The 21,219-nt window shown below is 47.1% G+C and overlaps 1 protein-coding gene across 5 annotated transcripts in view; it reads left to right on the top strand.

The window, feature by feature from the left end:
* Window positions 1-21,219, top strand: part of LOC126297701 (glycoprotein 3-alpha-L-fucosyltransferase A-like) — a 663,635-nt gene that overhangs the window by 456,662 nt on the left and 185,754 nt on the right. For all 5 annotated transcript variants that reach the window (XM_049988827.1, XM_049988825.1, XM_049988826.1 and 2 more), the window contains one exon: window positions 4,085-4,336. In XM_049988827.1, the coding sequence (XP_049844784.1) occupies window positions 4,085-4,336 (252 nt within the window). The remainder of the gene's footprint in view (window positions 1-4,084; window positions 4,337-21,219) is intronic.

Here is a 21,219-nt window from a genome sequence, read left to right as displayed (position 1 = left end):
ACTTCCACGATTAACGAGATCGAAGTACGATAAACAAGCGTCGAGGCGATGTGTCGAAACTCACGCAACGATTAGACTCGCTAGCAGAGCGAGAGGTGGGCTTTTAAATACTCAGCACACAGCTGTGACCCCAACAATGTTGTGACGTGCTGACACTCTCATTGGAGGTGATCGACGGTTCATAATCAAACGCCTCTTGCTCAGTTCAGCGAAGAACCATCTGCGCGGAAATATTTGAGCGTTACAAGGCTGATCGTGACCATTTTTTGTCGAACATCGCCACGGGCGAGAAACATGGGTTTCATCACTCCGAATCGGAAACAAAATGGCAGTCCATGGAATGGCGCCACGCCAACTCTCCTCCGAAGAAAAAGTTTAAAGCCATACCCTTTGCCAGTAAAGTCACGGCGCGGTCTTCTGAAAGTGTTGTCCTGTTTTATACCTTTCATCGTGGTGCAACGATCAACTTGGAAATGTATTGTGCTACCCTCAGGAAACTGAAGAAACGACTTCAGCATTTCCTTTGCTAAAAAAGTGGAAACAAACTTTTCCTTCTCCATGACAACGCGAGGACTGACAAGTGTGCGCACCCGAAAGGAGCTCACAAAACTTCAATGGACTGTTCTTCCTCATCCCTTCTGCAGTCCGGATCTCGCACCTTGCGACTTCCATCTGTTTGGCCCAGGGAGGGATGCACTCCGCAGGGAGCAGTACGTGGATGATTCTGACGTTCATGCAGCAAGACGTTGGCTCCGATTTCTACTAGTAGTGTGGTACCATGCGGGCATACAAGCTCTTCGGGTAAGGTGGCGTAACGGAGATTATGTTGAAAAATAGGGTTTTGTAGCCAAAAGAATGGTGAATAATATGGTGTATTGGAGTTTGGATAAAACCAACCTCCTTTCAGAAAAAAAAAAATGTTGCGTTACTTATTGAACGGCCTCGTAGTTGGAAGGATACGGAACATCGATTAGTGGCATAGAAGAAGCGATTATTGTATCACCGTCTGGAGGTTCAGTGCCAGGTTGGTAACTTTCATTTAGTAAACGTATGCGTAGTAGTGGATAGAAATAATCCGAGTCCACTAACACACGTTCTGAAAGTAGTCTACGGAGCTATACGTAGCGTGACTCGTCTCGCGCACGGCAGGGGGCTAAATGTGCCGCGAGTGAAACTACGCCGGACGCTACGGAAGCTCCGAGGCCACCGACGACAAGGGATGTTTTTGATTATGACATTTGGTGTCGATGAATGCGTCACGAAAAATACATATTTATTGTCTCAACACCACATAAACGCTATTGCAACAATCTATTCTGAATATCTTACCCGTACTAATTTCGCCAACCGTAGTGGTCGAACGGTTCTAAGCGCTTCAGTCTGGAACCGCGTGACTGCTACGGTCGCAGGTTCGAGTCCTTCCTCGGGCATGGCTGTGTGTGATGTCCTTAGGTTAGTTAGGTTAAAGTAGTTCCAAGTTCTAGGGGACTGATGACCTCAGATGTTAAGTCCCATAGTGCTCAGAGCCATTTGAACGGTGCTAATTTCATCCTATATACAATCCAGAGGTTGCACGAACTACGAGAGTAATCATAAATTTTCCATTATCAACTCGAAAATATAAATATATGTAATTATTTTAATGTGTGTTTGTAGGTGCATGCCTACAGACCTGGTACCCTTTGACATACATCTCATTGTCACAGTATGGTAGAACTTTATCAGTGGGCTGAGCCATTCCATTCCACTCTAGTGACGTGCTCAGGAACTACGGCGCGGGAATGTCTATGTGTACCAGGTCTCCAACTGAAGTCAACATCTAAACAAGGTTTTACCACAAAAAAATGTATACATAATGTACTGGACCTAAGAAAAAAAAAGAAGAAAACGACACACCACAAAGGGATTATCCGAATATGACGAAATGTAAACCCAGGATACACTATGTGATCAAACGTATCCGGACACCTCAAAAACATACGTTTTTCATATTAGGTGCATCGTGTTGTCCCCTACTGCCAGGTACTCTACATCAGCGACCTCAATAGTCATTAGACATCATGAGAGACCAGAATGGGGAGCTACGCGGATCTCACGGACTCCGAACGTGGTCAGGTGATTGGGTGTCACTTGTGTCATACGTCTGTACGCGAGATTTCCATAGTACTGAACATCCCTAGGTCCACTGTTTCCGATGTGATAGTGAAGTGGAAACGTGAAGCGAGACGTACAGCACAAAATCGTACAGGCCGACCTCGTCTGTTGACTGTAAGAGGCCGCCAACAGTTGAAGAGGGTCGTAATGTGTAATAGGTAGACATCTATCCAGGCCATCACACATGAATTCCAGACTGCATCAGGATACACTGAAAGGACTATTACATTTAGGCGGTATGTGAGAAAACTTGGATTTCATGGTCGAGCGGCTGCTCATAAGCCATACATCACGCCGGTAAATGCCATACGACGCCTCGCTTGGTGTAAGGAGCGTAAACATTGGACGATTGAACAGTGAAAAACGTTGTGTGGAGTAGCAAATCACGGTACAAAATGTGGCGACGCGATGTGTGGGTATGCCGAATGCCCAGTGAACGTCATCTGCCCTAGTGTGTAGTGCCAACAGTAAAATTCGGAGGCGGTGGCGTTATGGTGTGGTCGTGTTTTTCATGGAGGGAGCTGTCACCCCTTGTTGTTTTGCGTGCCACTATCACAGCACAGGCCCACATTGATGTTATATGCAACTTCTTGTTCCCACTGATGAAGAGCAATTCGGGGATGGCGATTGCATCTTTCAACACACATAATGCACGGTCTGTGGCGGAGTGGTTACACGACGATAACATCCCTGTAATGGACTGTCCTGCACAGAGTCCTGACTTGAATCCTATGGAACACGTTTGGGATGTTTTGGAACGCCGACTTCGTGCCAGGCCTCGCCGACCGACATCGATACCTGTCGTCAGTGCAGCACTCCGTGAAGAATGGGCTGCCATTCCCCAAGAAACCTTCCAGCACCTGATTGAACGTATGCCTGTGAGAGTGTAAGCTGTCATCAAGGCTAAGGGTGGGCCAACACCATACTGAATTCCAGCATTACCGATGGAACGCGCCACGAACTTGTAAGTCATTTACAGCCAGGTGTCCGGATACTTTTGATCACATAGTGTAGCTTGCCATAAAGGGTAAGAAAACGGGGCGTAACATATTGTCGACGTACCCGCTATGCTATAAGGGTGCCGCAGATGACAACCGAAGAGGTTCTGCTCGAAAACAAATGGCACCCCAGACCGTCATTCCTGGTTTCCCGACCGTATGTCGGGCGGCAGTCAGATTGGTATCCCACTGCTGTCTGGGGCGTCCCCAGAGACGTCTTCAACTTAGAGTCTCATTGACTTGAGTAGAATTGTCTTCAGTGATTTGTCCCGCTTCGAACCAAGCCCCGATGCCTAGCGTATGTGTGTCTTGGACGCCCTGGACACCCAGGACGCCCCGTTTTGTCAGCTTTCATGGCAAACAATCCTGGGCCTACATTTCAGCTAAATAATGCCCTTCCGCACAAGGCGAGAGTTTCTACTGCTTGCCAAAACCTATCTTGGCCAGCTAGGTCGCCGGATCTATTCCCAATTGAGAACGTTTGGAGCATCCAGCTATCTCGGGATTTTGACAGTCTAACGGTACACTTGGGCAGAATTTGGCACGACACGCTCAACTTTGTCAATTACTGTCAACCCGAGTAACTGTTTGCTTAAGAGCCAGAGATGAACCAGCGCGCATGGACTGGCTGAGTTTGTAGAGGTCTTTCTCTCGAATATATCATCCAATTTATCTGAAGTTGTAATCATTTGTTTGTCTTTACAGGTACATCACATCTACCGATTTCCGTCCCATTCCGATAATTCCTTCGTGCTTAAAAAAAAGTGAAAAAGCTGCTAGGCGTAAATTGAGACGCTCATAGCGCGTGTGGCGGGGCGCATTGCAGCACGAACTTATGTAACTTCACACGTCTCAATTTGCGCTTAGCCTTAGAGTGCATTTTTGGTAGTAGTAATGTTCAGACGAGTTAGAAGCTGGGTGTGGTGTTTCAGGTGGTGGGTGACGTGACCGCGGGGGCGGGTACCCCGTGGTCGGAGGAGTCGGCGGCGGCGGCGGCGGCGGCGGCGCTGGCCGAGCAGCCGTGGGCGCGGCCGTGGTTCATGGCGGGCGGCTCGCGCTGGCCACAGTACGACCCGGCCAGCTCCGCGCGCCTCTGGCCGCACCAGGCGCCCGACTCGGACCGCATCACCGAGCAGCTCATGTTCGTCCCACCGCCCTCCGACGAGCCGCCCAGGATACGCAAGGTGCGGCACACAACTAACGACCACAAATAAATCATTCCTACAGTTTTTCAGCCTTCAAATACAGTGTTCACTCGTATGACATAATCAGCGACTGTTACTAAGAACAACGCTCATTGTACACGAAGGAGAGGCGTACGATAGTTGTAATAATATGCGAGATTTCAACACACAACCTTACAGTATGCGTGCAAAATATGACTCGTTTCTAAAGTTACTACACTACTGGCTATTCTGCTACACCAAGAAGAAATGCAGATTATAAACGGGTATCCACTGGGCAAATATATTATACTAGAACTGACATGTGATTGCATTTTCACGCAATTTGGGTGCATAGACACTGAGAAATCAGTACCCAGAACAACCACCTCTGGCCGTAGTAACGGCCTTGATACGCCTGGGCATTGAGTCAAACAGAGCTTGGATGGCGTGTACAGATACAGCTGCCCATGCAGTTTCAACACGATACCACAGTTTATCAAGAGAAGTGACTGGCGTATTGTGACGAGCCAGTTGCTCGGCCACCATTGACCAGACGTTTTCAGTTGGTGAGAGATCTGGAGAATGTGTTGGCCAGGGCAGCAGTTGAACATTTTTTGTATCCAGAATGGTCGGTACAGGACATGCAACATGCGGTAGTGGATGATCCTGCTGAAATGTAGGGTTTCGCAGGCATCGAATGAAGGGTAGAGACACGGGTCGTAACATATCTGAAATGTAACGTCCATTGTTCAAAGTGCTGTCAATGCGAACAAGAGGTGACCGAGACGTGTAACTAGTGGCACCCCATACCATCACGCCGGGTGATACGCCAGTATGGCGATGACGAATATACGCTTCCAATGTGCGTTCACCCCGATGTCGACAAACACGGATGCGACCATCATGATGCTGTAAACAGAACATGTATTCATCCGAAAAAAATGACGTTTTGCCATTCGTGCACCCAGGTTCGTCGTTGAGAACACCATTGCAGGCGCTCCTGTCTGTGATGCAGCGTCAAGCGTAACCGCAGCCATGGTCTCTGAGCCGATAGTCCATGATGCTGCAAACGTCGTCTAACTGTTCGTGCAGATGGTTATTGTCTTGCAAACGTCCCCACCTGTTGACTCAGGGATCAGGACGTTGCTGCACGATCCGTTACAGCCATGCGGATAAGATGCCGGTCATCTCCACTGCTAGTGAAACGAGGCCGTTGGGATCCAGCACGGCGTTCCGCATTACCCTCCTGAACACCCCGATTCCATATTCTGCTAACAGTCATTGGATCTCGACCAACGCGAGCAGCAATATCACGATACGATAAACCGCAATCGCGATAGGCTACAATCCGACCTTTATCAAAGTTGGAAACGTGATGGTACGCATTTCTCCTCCTTACACGAACTATCACAACAACGGTTCACCAGGCAACGCCGGTCAATTGCTGTTTGTGTATGAGAAATCGGTTGGAAACTTTCCTCACGTCGGCACATTTTAGGTGTCGCCACCGGCGCCAACCTTGTGTGAATGCTCTGAAAAGCTAATCATTTGCATTGCACAGCATCTTCTTCCTGTCGGTTAAATTTCGCGTCTGTAGCACGTCATCTTAGTGGTGTAGCAATTGTAATGGCCAGCAGTGTAGTTGAAAATACAGGTACAAAAACAAATAATATTAAAAAGTGGGATACGTAAATAAAATTGCACCAGACACTTTGTGATCTCTATGTCTAAAAAACAGAGAGGCAAAAATTGATTTTGTCAGTAGTTCCAAAATTTGCACCCGCAAAAAGCAGTCCACAAGTGATTTACTTAATGAGCCATATCCATTTCTTTTGAGCACAGCCACCTGTAGCAGATTATTACGAGGACGTGCTGAAGAGTAACGCCTCCGAATTTTTTTTTTATTCTGTTATCAGTATCCGTTTAGGTATTACATATCGTGCATACTACTCGGTCAACTTTCCCGTTTCGCTGACGCGAGTTGCAGTCCTTTACCGCTAGAGGACTCTGCATTGTAGCTCGTAAGATGACGGTGTGTAATGTAACTATGACGGTGTGTGGGAAACACCATAATTCAGCCGAGTTTTGAATTCTAAGAGTTTGTTCACACATGGAGCACCATCTCCTTCAGCCTGAAGATGCCAGAACACACACGAACGCTTCGTCATCTCCAACTATCCGACGCCTTGCGTTTACTGTCACCGATCATCCTCCATACATTCACAACTTGCCCCCAGCCGATTTTCATTTGTTTGCTAAACTTAAAGAACATCTTCGAGGACTTCATTTTGATAGTGATGAAGCCGTGCAGGCGAAGGTGAAGTGGTGGCTGCGTAAACAACGTCAAACATTCTACAGTGACGGAATCAACAAACTGGTCTCTCGTTGGGAGAAATGTGTTGCTCGTCCGGGTAACTGTTCAGAAATAAAGATGAAGAATAAAGATGTAGAATGTTACTAAAGTTTGTTTTATTTAAGAAGGTTCGAGAGTTTTCACATAAAAAATTCTGAGACATTCCTTTTGAGCGCGCCCTCGAACGTTTCTGAACAACACAATGCCATGGTGATAGGTTGCACCACAGGATCAAAAGATTAGTTGCTTTTTCTATGGCCATTCGTGTCACCTGCCAAAATTCTTAACAATTTTATTTGGGAGGATGGATAAATAAAACTTTTTGGCCTATTCTGTTTGGTGCAGGTCAGTATCTAAAACGTCGAAGTTTTGAACTTGTAAATTCAGCAAATATGGACCAGTTTATTCATGAGTACATCAAAAACTGACTAATGCGGTATGAAACACCTGAGGTTAATTAGGAGTGCACAAATACACACACTGTTTTGAAGGAAACAGAATATCTTATACAACATATTGCACAAACAATTTTAAAATTAGCTTCTTAATTTGTATAAACAACAGTACTGTGATCCATTCCACAGAGAATATAATCCTTAATATCAGCTCACATTTGAACAGCGTCTTTCATTTAATGCTGAAACTCCCTGTTGACCAAACTATTCTCATGAAGAATGACGTAACCACAACTTAAGCTGTCGCTAAAATCAGCTACAGCTTCAGAAATGCTATTAATTTCTCGGAGTTTACTGGAATAGAAGCGGGCTTAACAAGTTTGTAGAAATGGTAAAGCATTGACAAAGCTTAGATATTACGGTTCGGCTATCTGAAAACACGAAAAAATGACAGATCATATTACTGAGGGCAGATGAAACCCTCATATGAGTAAGATTATACCTCGAGAACGATGTACATAATACTGTTCTCAATTCTCAGTCAGTTTTCCATAAATTCACTCTGCATATTTTTGAAATTACTGTCGGAAAGTATATTTATTTGTATGTCTGATTATTTATTTCCATAATTCCACTGAACTGTTGTTTTTCTACCAGTCTCTTAAAATCAAGGCAAGTACCTTTGAATGTATAAGAAAAAATTAATTCCTTCAGTACTCCACTCTTTCAGACTACCTTCTGCGCCGATTTCTTCGTGAGAAGATCGTGTTATACCTCTTGTAAGAAGGAAAAATATCTACTAGAAAGTGTCGGAACTCAGCAGCGGCAGTATCGTGACCTCTCGATACTGCACTTTGTTTCTTCGATATTGCTGATGGTGTTCGTTTGAATCCCGTGACTGTCATGCGAATATGTTGTTGTCTTCAGTCCTGAGACTGGTTTGATGCAGCTCTCCATGCTACTCTATCCTGTGCAAGCTGCTTCATCTCCCAGTAACTACTGCAACCTACATCCTTCTGAATCTGCTTAGTGTACTCATCTCTCGGTCTCCCTCTACGATTTTTACCCTCCACGCTGCCCTCCAATGCTAAATTTGTGATCCCTTGATGCCTCAAAACATGTCCTACCAACCGATCCCTTCTTCTAGTCAAGTTGTGCCACAAACTTCTCTTCTCCCCAATCCTATTCAATACCTCCTCATTAGTTACGTGATCTATCCACCTTATCTTCAGTATTCTTCTGTAGCACCACATTTCGAAAGCTTCTATTCTCTTCTTGTCCAAACTAGTAATCGTCCATGTTTCACTTCCATACATGGCTACACTCCAACTTTCAGAAACGACTTCCTGATACATAAATCTATATTCGATGTTAACAAATTTCTCTTCTTCAGAAACGCTTTCCTTGCCATTGCCAGTCTACATTTTATATCCTCTCTACTTCGACCATCATCAGTTATTTTACTTCCTAAATAGCAAAACTCCTTTACTACTTGAAGTGTCTCATTTCCTAATCTAATTCCCTCAGCATCACCCGATTTAATTTGACTACATTCCATTATCCTCGTTTTGCTTTTGTTAATGTTCATCTTATATCCTCCTTTCAAGACACTGTCCATTCCGTTCAACTGCTCTTCCAAGTCCTTTGCTGTCTCTGACAGAATTACAATGTCATCGGCGAACCTCAAAGTTTTTACTTCGTCTCCATGAATTTTAATACCTACTCCAAATTTTTCTTTTGTTTCCTTTACTGCTTGCTCAATATACAGATTGAATAACATCGGGGAGAGGCTACAACCCTGTCTCACTCCTTTCCCAACCACTGCTTCCCTTTCATGCCCCTCGACTCTTATTACTGCCATCTGGTTTCTGTACAAATTATAAATAGCCTTTCGCTCCCTGTATTTTACCCCTGCCACCTTTAGAATTTGAAAAAGAGTATTCCAGTCAACATTGTCAAAAGCTTTCTCTAAGTCTACAAATGCTAGAAACGTAGGTTTGCCTTTTCTTAATCTTTCTTCTAAGATAAGTCGTAAGGTCAGTATTGCCTCACGTGTTCCAACATTTCGACGGAATCCAAACTGATCCTCCCCGAGGTCTGCATCTACCAGTTTTTCCATTCGTCTGTACAGAATTCGCGTTAGTATTTTGCAGGCGTGGCTTATTAAACTGATAGTTCGGTAATTTTCACATCTGTCAACACCTGCTTTCTTTGGGATTGGAATTATTACATTCTTCTTGAAGTCTGAGGGTATTTCGCCTGTCTCATACATCTTGCTCACCAGCTGGTAGAGTTTTGTCATGACTGGCTCTCCCAAGGCCGTCAGTAGTTCTAATGGAATGTTGTCTGCTCCGGGGGCCTTGTTTCGACTCAGGTCTTTCAGTGCTCTGTCAAACTCTTCACGCAGTATCGTATCTCCCATTTCGTCTTCATCTACATCCTCTTCTATTTCCATAATATTGTCCTCAAGTACATCGCCCTTGTATAAGCCTTCTATATACTCCTTCCACCTTTCTGCCTTCCCTTCTTTGCTTAGAACTGGGCTGCCATCTGAGCTCTTGATATTCATACACGTGGTTCTCTTCTCTCCAAAGGTCTCTTTAATTTTCCTGTAGGCAGTATCTATCTTCCCCCTAGTGAGATAAGCTTCTACATCCTTACATTTGTCCTCTAGCCATCCCTGTTTAGCCATTTTGCACTTCCTGTCGATCTCATTTTTGAGACGTTTGTATTCCTTTTTGCCTGCTTCATTTACTGCATTTTTATATTTTCTCCTTTCATCAATTAAATTCAATATTTCTTCTGTTACCCAAGGATTTCTAGCAGCCCTCGTCTTTGTACCTACTTTATCCTCTGCTGCCTTCACTACTACGTCCCTCAGAGCTACCCATTCTTCTTCTACTGTATTTCTTTCCCCTATTCCTGTCAATTGTTCCCTTATGCTCTCTCTGAAACTCTGTACAACCTCTGGTTCTTTCAGTTTATGCAGGTCCTATCTCCTTAATTTCTCACATTTTTGCAGTTTCTTCAGTTTTAATCTACAGGTCATAACCAATAGATTGTGGTCAGAGTCCACATCTGCCCCTGGAAATGTCTTACAACTTAAAACCTGGTTCCTAAATCTCTGTCTTACCATTATATAATCTATCTGATACCTTTTAGTATCTCCAGGGTTCTTCCACGTATACAACCTTCTTTCATGATTCTTAAACCAAGTGTTAGCTATGATTAAGTTGTGCTCTGTGCAAAATTCTACTAGGCGGCTTCCTCTTTCATTTCTTAGCCCCAATCCATATTCACCTACTATGTTTCCTTCTCTCCGTTTTCCTACACTCGAATTCCAGTCACCCATTACTATTAAATTTTCGTCTCCCTTCACTATCTGAATAATTTCTTTTATTTCATCGTACATTTCTTCAATTTCTTCATCATCTGCAGAGCTAGTTGGCATATAAACTTGTACTACTGTAGTAGGTGTGGGCTTCGTATCTATCTTGGCCACAATAATGCGTTCACTATGCTGTTTGTAGTAGCTTACCCGCATTCCTATTTTCCTATTCATTATTAAACCTACTCCTGCATTACCCCTATTTGATTTTGTGTTTATAACCCTGTAGTCACCTGACCAGAAGTCTTGTTCCTCCTGCCACCGAACCTCACTAATTCCCACTATATCTAACTTTAACCTATCCATTTCCCTTTTTAAATTTTCTAACCTACCTTCCCGATTAAGGGATCTGACATTCCACGCTCCGATCCGTAGAATGCCAGTTTTCTTTCTCCTGGTAACGACATCCTTCTGAGTAGTCCCCGCCCGGAGATCCGAATGGGGGACTATTTTACCTCCGGAATATTTTACCCAAGAGGATGCCATCATCATTTAATCACACAGTAAAGCTGCATGTCCTCGGGAAAAATTACGGCTGTAGTTTCCCCTTGCTTTCAGCCGTTCGCAGTACCAGCACAGCAAGGCCGTTTTGGTTAATGTTGCAAGGCCAGATCAGTCAATCATCCAGACTGTTGCCCCTGCAACTACTGAAAAGGCTGCTGCCCCTCTTCAGGAACCACACGTTTGTCTGGCCTCTCAACAGATACCCCTCCGTTGTGGTTGCACCTACGGTACGGCCATCTGTATCGCTGAGGCACGCAAGCCTCCCCACCAACGGCAAGGTCCATGGTTCATGGGGGGAGGTCATGCGAATAAGGAATCTATAAATTCGTGAGGACAGTACTCAACGTCGTGCAACAACTCAGTGTCCCCACATGACTAGAGCCCGAGAGGAGAGACATACTATTCTCCCGGCCGTGCAGGATCCATGAGTCAAGAACTGGGCTTGCTTGTAACATGACAGCCGACCGGTGTGGCCGAGCGGTTCTAGGCGCTTCAGTCTGGAACTGAGAAATTAGAGATATTGTTTTTTCCTTTACTCCTATCAATGAATGCCGGTAAACTGGATGTATGAGGGGCAGTCAAATGAAAACCGAACAGCCGCCGCAGTGGGACCGTGGAATGGTTCCATTCAATAGTAATCACCACACACTTTCAGACATCTAAATATACGACATGATCAATTCTTGTTTCGTAGAAAGCGGTCGACCGCTGACGGATACACTACCGCACCCACTCTCGCATTTCCTCGTCCTACTGGAACCGACGTCCAAGTAGATATTTTTCCTTCTTACAAGAGGCATAATACGATCTTCTCACAAACAAATCGGTGCACAAGGTAGGAAATAACACGGGCTCCAACTGCGTTGTCTAAGTCTGAAAGAGTGTAGTGGAAATGAAATTAATTCCATATTATTCATATTATCCACACATACACCAATCTTGCTAATAGGATTATAATTCAGACACTATAATTACTACACAGAGAAGCTTTACTGTCCTTGCTCCGCTTCAGTTAACATTAACGTGGAACGTTTCATGAATTTATAGATAAATGACTACTCTGAGCACGCTGAAAAGTTAAGTGCGGGTCAAATCATACGCTACAGGCAACCGATCGACTAACAGACTGCATACAACCCAACAAGGTTGGTCACACAAAAAGGACACCACGACAAAAGCATCAAACTCAATCGCAACCGGATGGTGACTAGCTGGCCGTGCAAACGTAACAAAATTAAGAACTAAAGTGAACTGAATACGGCACAGTCCATGCGCCACGCAACATTCAGCAGGCTACCCTGGTCCAAGCTGTGTGCAAAAACTTCTAACGGTCACGCTGTCCCAAGTAGCATCTACCAACCTCTGCCATTCAACCAAAAACGGTTGACTTCACTGCCCAACGATCTCTCTGTCTACCTACAGCATCAAAGATTTCCTCTTTTTTAAGTCCAGTGCAAATTGGGGAGATTATGAAGGCTGTTTCTTCATTCCCATTTTATTGCTATTTCTTAAGTACATACAATATCGGGAAAAGCATTTACAGATAACAGGCACTTCTTTTGTAGTGTTCTGTTACAGAGAGGATCTAGGTTGTCCGAGGGTTATTCGGAAAGTAAGATACGATAGCTCACGAAATGGAAACCATTGTGAAAATCAAAAATGTTTTACTTGTAACAATTACCTACACGTCCCATCTACTTCTCTACATAGTCGGCGCTCCGACTTAGACATTTGTCATAGCATTGTATCAACTCTCCCATACCCTCATCATATAATGCAGTTGTCTGTGCTTTGTGCCAGTTCCCTACGCTGATCTTCGGATTGTTGTCTGTGCCAAAATGTTGTCTTCGCAGCCAGCAGTTCATGTGACCAGCGATGAAATCAGCCAATCCGGGCTGTATGGTGGTTGAGCAAGCACTTCCCATCGAAAACGCTGCACGAGCATCTTCATTGCCCTGCAGAGTGCGGCCGAGAATTGCCATGAAGAAGAAAACACATGACAGTTATGTTACGTGAGCTGGGATGACATCAGGCGAAATCTCTCACCAGGCCGTCGTACTTGGCGGGATACATTATTCATCCAAGTATCTTTACGTGCTCACTGTGAGCTCAGAACCGAAATGAGCGACGTGAGGCGATCGACGGTCGTACTAGAAACACTGCCCAATAAATCTGCGCAAAGCTCCATCGGATTTTCATTGTGGTTTCCAGTTCGCACCCTATCGGACTTACTTTCCAAATAGCCCTAGTACAATAATACTACCCGTATCCGGAAAGCGGTCAGTTTATTCCGACACAGCGATATTGTTTATTGTCGCGGAGTTCCCATAGAAATCCCCCCCCCCCCCCCCCCCCCCCCCCGCGGTAGCGCTGAGCTAAGTGAGGGGACGTGCGTAGTGTGCGAAAGGCAGTGAGGCAACGTGAAGGTATATAGGATGCCTCGAAGCCATATGGGAGCGATAGGCTTGTTGACATCTCGGGCAAAGTCGGCTTTGGGGAGGGTGGGGGGGGGGGGGGCGCTTGGTGTACTCTGCATGTCATGCAGGTGATAGTCATAAAGAAACACCGGCATACGGTGGGGGCTGCTGAAGCATAGCTGCGTGGTCGTGTCGGGGGTCGAAGCGGTGGTAGAGAGGTCAGCGGGGCTGGAGGGTTCGTGATCCGAAGAGGGCAGGCGAGAAGCTGTAACGGTGAGACTGCTAGCGGAGGAACAGGAAGTGGGAATGGCAATATCGTGAGTACCTTTAACAGATCTCTTGAAGTGACAGGTGAGCAGACCATCCGTAGTCTGACAGAATGGAGCCCCTCGATGAGAAGGTAGTTGTCAATCAACTTTTTCAGAAAGAAAATCGTGAACATCAAGGTGCAACTCGAAAGCTAGCAGTAGGTCACCAGGAGTGGGTGCGTCCTCTGACAGATTAGTCAAGGAAAGTTTTCAGGGATCATCCCCTGATAAAGATTCTTGCAAAGCCCATGCCAGCTTAAGGCGACCGACGGACACTGTCATAGTTCTCCCTCGTAACAGTACGTCAAAGATATGGTTATCCCGACAAAGTGCCTTGCGGGGACCCAAGTATAGGGGTTGCAAGGCTGGTCGGATTATGACGTCGTGTAACATCACAAACTCACAATGTTTTAGGCCCTTGCGGAGGAATACTTTTAGCGCAGTGTGAGTAAGAGGGGAATATTCACTGAGGAGGGCGATGGGGCGCTTTACTCACGAAACCAGATCGGGTAGATCAGGTGTAGTTGAAGGTTGTCAGCAGGCAAGAAGTGCACTTTGCCGTACAAAATTTCAGCATGCGAAGCTTCAGGGTCGCGTTTTGTGGGTCATACACACTCCCAGGAGTACTCACAGTAACGCCTCTGTTCAGAGTCCACCGTGGTACATGAGAGATGTCTTTAACGTGCATTGCCACCCCTCTATGAGCCCATTTCTCTGTGAATGATACTCTGTCACTGTAAATCTACGGGTGCTGAACATGTCGCACAAGTCAAGGAAGAGGGTCAATTCACACTGTTAACCTTCGTCAGTCATTATTGACGTGGGGAAACCGGAGTACAAAATCTTGGTGCGGAAAAATGCTTTAGCGGTGCATTCGGCCATAATATCTTCAAGCAGTACAGCTTCTATCCATCAGGTGACGCTGTCGATTACGGAAAGGCTGTACAGACAGCCATCAGAGATAGGTGGTGGTCCCACTACATTGACGTGCACCTACTGGAAACGTCCTTTTGGGACTTCAAAGCGCCCAGGGGCGACTCAGTGTGACGTGAGACCTTGCTCCTTTGGCACAGAATGCACGCACAGGGTCAAAGCTTGCAACCCCTCTTCACCTTAGGCCATACGGAATGGTCCGCCAACGGGGGCGACATATGCGGGGGTATGCCAAATTACGTAACTGGTTCGAAGATGAAATGGCAAAAATGACTGAGGAATAAGAGGGCGCGTCCATTTCTGAGAGACGTCGCAGATGATAGGGCTGGTCACGCTAACAATAGACCAAAGTTAAATCAATAGATTTGTGGTGGTGTCTCGAAGAAAAACCTGTAACTGCTGGCCTTCGTGTTGTGCTTCCACGAGCTTTAATAGTGGAAATGGAATGATATGATGTTGATGCATGAGAGGTTATCTTCCACTACGTTTTACACGCCTTTCATATGACAGACGTCGGTGGTGAACTGTGCGACTTATTATAAGTGCCAGACTTGTCGATTCCATCTCTGACGTCCATGTGAGTTTACGTCTGGCGGTAGTGGGCTTGCCGATGAGGGCTTGAGTGGGCGACACCTGAAGAGAAGGTGCCTGTTGACGGTGCCTTGGATATAAATGTACCACGGCTTAAGACCAGCATACTTTCTGGTAATTCTGCAGTGACGGCAGTTACTGAATCGTTTCAGTGCTCTGTGGCGTAGGGTGAACGCCAGAGGCGTTTACCACGTGGCCAAGGACAATTGTTATGATGCGAGTCAGCAGCTGTTATGTTCTGGGGAGCCTAATTTTACGTCCTTCTTGCTAATGACAAATGGGTGTAAGGCGGTCAAAGGGATCTGTCTCCATAGAGATCTGGACAGACAAGCAAACGATCAGTTGACACAAGTGCAATTTAAATAAATATGTATTCGTCAACTATAAGCAAAAAATGGTTCAAATGGCTCTGAGCACTATGGGACTTAACTTCTGAGGTCATCAGTCCCCTAGAACTCAGAACTGCTTAAACCTAACTAACCTAAAGACATCACACATATCCATGCCTGAGGCAGGATTCGAACCTGCTACCGTAGCGGTCGCGCGATTACAGACTGTAGCGCCTACAACCGCTCGGCCACTCAGGCCGGGAGCTATTAGCAACCGCCCAGCATGCGCATGAATCCATGCACACTGCTGGTAGAGCTAGACATCAACAACTCAGTGGAACATTCGGCACCAGTTAGCGACAAGTAAGTAATCTCGACTAGGTGGAAAATGGAAATGAGTGTTGGATGGTATTGTTGGCCGGGAGGCCCCATCCGGGGAAGTTCGGCCGCCAAGTGCAAGTCTTATTTCAGTCCACGCCACATTGGGCGACTTGCGCGCCGATGACGAAAATAAAATGATGAGGAGGGCAACACAACGCCGGCCGTGGTGGCCGAGCGGCTCTAGGCGCTACAGTCTGACACCGCGTGACCGCTACGGTCGCAGGTTCGAATCCTGCCTCGGGCATGGATGTGTGGGATGTCCTTAGGTTAGTTAAGTTTAAGTAGTTTTAAGTTCTAGGGGACTGATGACCTAAGAATTTAAGTCCGATAGTGCTCAGAGCCATTTGAACCATTTTTGACAACACAGCACCCAGTCCGCGAGCTGAGAAAATCTCCAACGCGGCCAGGAATCACACCCAGGCCCGATGCATGGGAGGCAAGCACTTTGCCACGCAGCTAAGCAGGAGGACTCGACTAGGAGGCTAGTGCCCAGATGCTCGCAGCCTACAACACCATTCTGGCGGCCTTCATTTGTCGGCGGCCTGGAGGTCCTTCATCAATGGCAATGTTCAAAGCGTCGCCCGCGGCACCTGCAGGAATCTTCGAGGCGCCAGGGCCGGCATTATTGATAGGTCGCGACACCACATTCCTTCCCCACGAACCGCATTACCACCGTCGTGTAGTGACGAATGGTGCAATGTTCAAAATGTTCAAATGTGTGTGAATTTCTAAGGGACAAAATTAACTTATGCTCAGAGCAAAACACACACCCATGCCCGAGGGAGGACTCGAACCTCCGACGGGAATGGCCGCCCAGTCATTGACACGGCGCCTCCAAGGGCGCGGCGCTCCACGCAATGACGGCATTGGAGAGGCACAGATGCAGGAAGCGATGAGGAGACACGAGCCGAAGCTGTGGCTGTGCCGAGCTGCTGTCCGCTCTCTGACATTCGCCTTGAGACCCTCCAAAAAATAGTTCAAATGGCTCCGAGCACTATGGGACTCAACTTCTGAGGTCATTAGTCCCCTAGAACATAGAACTAATGAAACCTAACTAACCTAAGGACACCCCACACATCCATGCCCGAGGCAGAATTCGAACCTGCGACCGTAGCAGTCTCGCGGTTCGAGACTGCAGCGCCTAGAATTGCACGGCCACTAAGGCCGGCTGAGACCCTCCCTGAATGCCAGCCGAGAAATGAGATAGAGGGCGCGTCCTCCAGCGGCGGAACGAGGTCTTCTAGTGGTCGAACTGCAACAGCATCTCGAAGCGGTGGCCGGTCGCGGAATGGAGCCTGCTGCCTGCTCGGTGACAGATGAGGTGTAGGGTCCAGGTCCATCAGATCAGGGCTAGGTGTCGGTGACGCAGGACCACAGGTAGCCGCAGGGGGATGCAGGTTGCAGCATCCGGGCAGGCAATGTATCTGGGAACAAAGAGTCAGGAGCAGGATCAAGAAGCTGCAGGTGCGAAGTTGGTTCAGGTGGCGCCGCTGCAATCCACCTGGACCTCGTATCAAAATCGTGCAATTGTCAAGCAACTTTACGACGATGCCGCGTTCCCAGCGCTTCCGACCGCTGTTTGATCTGAAAAAAACTGGGTCATTAATATGATACATTGCCTGAGTGGATGGAGTAGACGCCGGCCGCAGTGGGTGGAGCAGCAAAAATAGCGACGTGTGGTGGCGCCATCCGTGAATCAAAAGGAGTAACTGACAACACATCGTCTACCACAGGCAACCGACACGAATGTCCTGCGAATACATAGAAAGAAAGATCCCTTATAATTTAAATACAATATAGCAGGTCAGCAACTGGAAGCAGTTATTTCCATAAATTATCTGGAGTGATTTAAAATGGAATGATCGTACCAGATAGGGTTGATGGAAGAGATAGAGAAGATCCAACGGACAGCAGCGCGCTTCGTTACAAGATCATTTACTAATGGCGAAAGCGTTATGGAGATGCTAGATAAACTCCAGTGGAAGATTCTGCAAGAGAGACGCTCAGTAGCACGGCACGGGTTTTTGTTGAAGTTTCGAGAACATACCTTCATCGAGGAGTCAAGCAGTATATTGCTCCCTCCTACGTATATGTCGTGAAGAGACCATGAGGATAAAATCAGCGAGATTAGAGCCCACACAGAGGCATACCGACAATCCTTCTTTCCACGAACAATACGAGACTGGAATAGAAGGGAGAACCGTTAGACGTACTCAAGGTACCCTCCGCCACACACCGTCAGGTGGCTTGCGGAATATGGATGTAAATGTAGATGTAGAATCAAACAAATGGGGACCAAATATACACTCCTGGAAATGGAAAAAAGAACACATTGACACCGGTGTGTCAGACCCACCATACTTGCTCCGGACACTGCGAGAGGTCTGTACAAGCAATGATCACACGCACGGCACAGCGGACACACCAGGAACCGCGGTGTTGGCCGTCGAATGGCGCTAGCTGCGCAGCATTTGTGCACCGCCGCCGTCAGTGTCAGCCAGTTTGCCGTGGCATACGGAGCTCCATCGCAGTCTTTAACACTGGTAGCATGCCGCGACAGCGTGGACGTGAACCGTATGTGCAGTTGACGGACTTTGAGCGAGGGCGTATAGTGGGAATGCGGGAGGCCGGGTGGACGTACCGCCGAATTGCTCAACACGTGGGGCGTGAGGTCTCCACAGTACATCGATGTTGTCGCCAGTGGTCGGCGGAAGGTGCACGTGCCCGTCGACCTGGAACCGGACCACAGCGACGCACGGATGCACGCCAAGACCGTAGGATCCTACCCAGTGCCGTAGGGCACCGCACCGCCACTTCCCAGCAAACTGGGGACACTGTTGCTCCTGGGGTATCGGCGAGGACCATTCGCAACCGTCTCCATGAAGCTGGGCTACGGTCCCGCACACCGTTAGGCCGTCTTCCGCTCACGCCCCAACATCGTGTAGCCCGCCTCCAGTGGCGTCGCGACAGGCGTGAATGGGGGGACGAATGGAGACGTGTCGTCTTCAGCAATGAGAATCGCTTCTGCCTTGGTGCCAATGATGGTCGTATGCGTGTTTGGCGCCGTGCAGGTGAGCGCCACAATCAGGACAGCGTACGACCGAGGCACACAGGGCCAACACCCGGCATCATGGTGTGGGGAGCGATCTCGTACACTGGCCATACACCTCTGGTGCTCGTCGAGGGGACACTGAATAGTGCACGGTACATCCAAACCGTCATCGAACCCATCGTTCTACCATTCCTAGAACGGCAAGGGAACTTGCTGTTCCAACAGGACAATGCACGTCCGCATGTATCCCGTGCTACCCAACGTGCTCTAGAAGGTGTAAGTCAACTACCCTGGCCAGCAAGATCTCCGGATCTGTCCCCCATTGAGCATGTTTGGGACTGGATGAAGCGTCGTCTCACGCGGTCTGCACGTCCAGCACGAACGCTGGTCCAACTGAGGCGCCAGGTGGAAATGGCATGGCAAGCCGTTCCACAGGACTACATCCAGCATCTCTACGATCGTCTCCATGGGAGAATAGCAGCCTGCATTGCTGCGTACGGTGGATATACACAGTACTAGTGCCGACATTGTGCATGCTCTGTTGCCTGTGTCTATGTGCCTGTGGTTCTGTCAGTGTGATCATGTGATGTATCTGACCCCAGGAATGTGTCAATAAAGTTTCCCCTTCCTGGGACAATGAATTAACGGTGTTCTTATTTCAATTTCCAGGAGTGTATTTGCACTGTTCGCTGAACGCAAAACCTGAAATGTTACAGTTTTCTGCAAGTCCTGATATTCAGCAGGAAGGCTGCAAGAACGGAGCACTTGAATGTCTTGTCCGTTGTGTGCTGTAAGCGTGGTGTGCGATTTCTGCAGTTTGGGCTTGCCAAAAAGATCATTAGTATTGCGACTGAGCAAGGAAACTGAGGCACCCGTATCTAACTGCAAATGAATAGTTTGGCCAGCTATCACGAGGTCTACATAGAGTTTGTTATAGTGGCGTTGCCCCGAAGAAGAAGCTACTGATTTCTTGAATTGCGAATCACCACACTTCTGTTACACAATACAAGCTCAGTTTGGTTCGGAATACACAACATCTACAGCACCGTTTGGTTCAGAATACACATCTACAGCAAAGATTGATTTCTTTGGGCGTGTACCACTAGAGGGCGTCTTCTCTTTTTGTAAGCATTTCGCTCGAATATATCTGTTCTTGCCACATGAAAACCAAGTTGCGTTTCGTGACGGACATGAGCGACGTTTATAGGCTGAGAATCAGCGCGGGCAAGGCTTCACGCTGAGCCCGAGCGGGTCGTTGTGTGACTTGGAAGCGGTCTGTTTACGCGGTCGTGCAATGCTATAGCTACGCGTCACAACAGAATTGTTGATTGAAAACTATCTAGGGCACTATCAAAAGATCCTCGATCGGCAATAATTTGGAAAACTTTCTGCAAGGAAGAGTCTTGATACTTGAGAATCTGTTCCCTTATTCTGTTATAGCTATTTTCTCGGTAATGGCGTCACATATCATAAGATCACTAATACTTGCCACCCTCACATTTAAACTTACACTGCCTAGTAAGCCCACTGTCTATAAGTTTGTCCTGACTACTTATTTACTCTGAAAAATTTAAACCTGGCAGCCTCAACATGGATTTTCTCGTCACGGTATGTACTCAAAGCGTGAATTAGTTGTTCATAGGTCAGAAGTTCTGGTCGCGAGGTGGGGAATCAATTGCAGCACGTTCTGTTCGCTGACACACCGACAGTTGGTAAGAAGAAAGATTGTTTAACAGCACCTGGGATTTAGTGTGCAGACAGATGGGTGTCAGGCTGGGCCAAGTACTCAACCCAGTCCTCTTTGTCCTCTTCAAATGGGCGAAACGGAATGGCTGCATGAGTTGCGGTGCTGCTTTAGTTGCTGCAGTCTCATTGTGATGTTCATTGGCTGCCATCATCATCTTAATAACCTGCGTCATTTGCTGCGTCCGTAACTGGAGAGGGTGCCGAAGGCGCTTGCAAGTGAGGCGCAGCTAAGTGCGAGGCAGGCATGCTTGGGGCGGTGGAGTAGCCGTGGCAAAGCAAAAAATACTGAAGTTAAATCAGTATGTAGCAACACAAATAAGTACATTGACTGAAAAATTGCAAGCACGGATCTGGAACAGAAATATCTACCGGCGCAGACGATAAAAGCGCGACAAAAATATCCAGAAAGTGATGAAAAAATAGACGATAGAGGAATTAAAACGATGGGTCGACTTAGATTCAAGGCTCGTCGGCGACGTTATGATGCGTGTGGGTGGTCGTTGT

The sequence above is a fragment of the Schistocerca gregaria genome, chromosome X (assembly GCF_023897955.1).
Source record: "Schistocerca gregaria isolate iqSchGreg1 chromosome X, iqSchGreg1.2, whole genome shotgun sequence".
Lineage (NCBI taxonomy): Eukaryota > Metazoa > Arthropoda > Insecta > Orthoptera > Acrididae > Schistocerca > Schistocerca gregaria.
The sequence above is the reverse complement of the archived record's forward strand: the minus strand, read 5'-3'. Positions and strand labels throughout refer to the sequence as shown.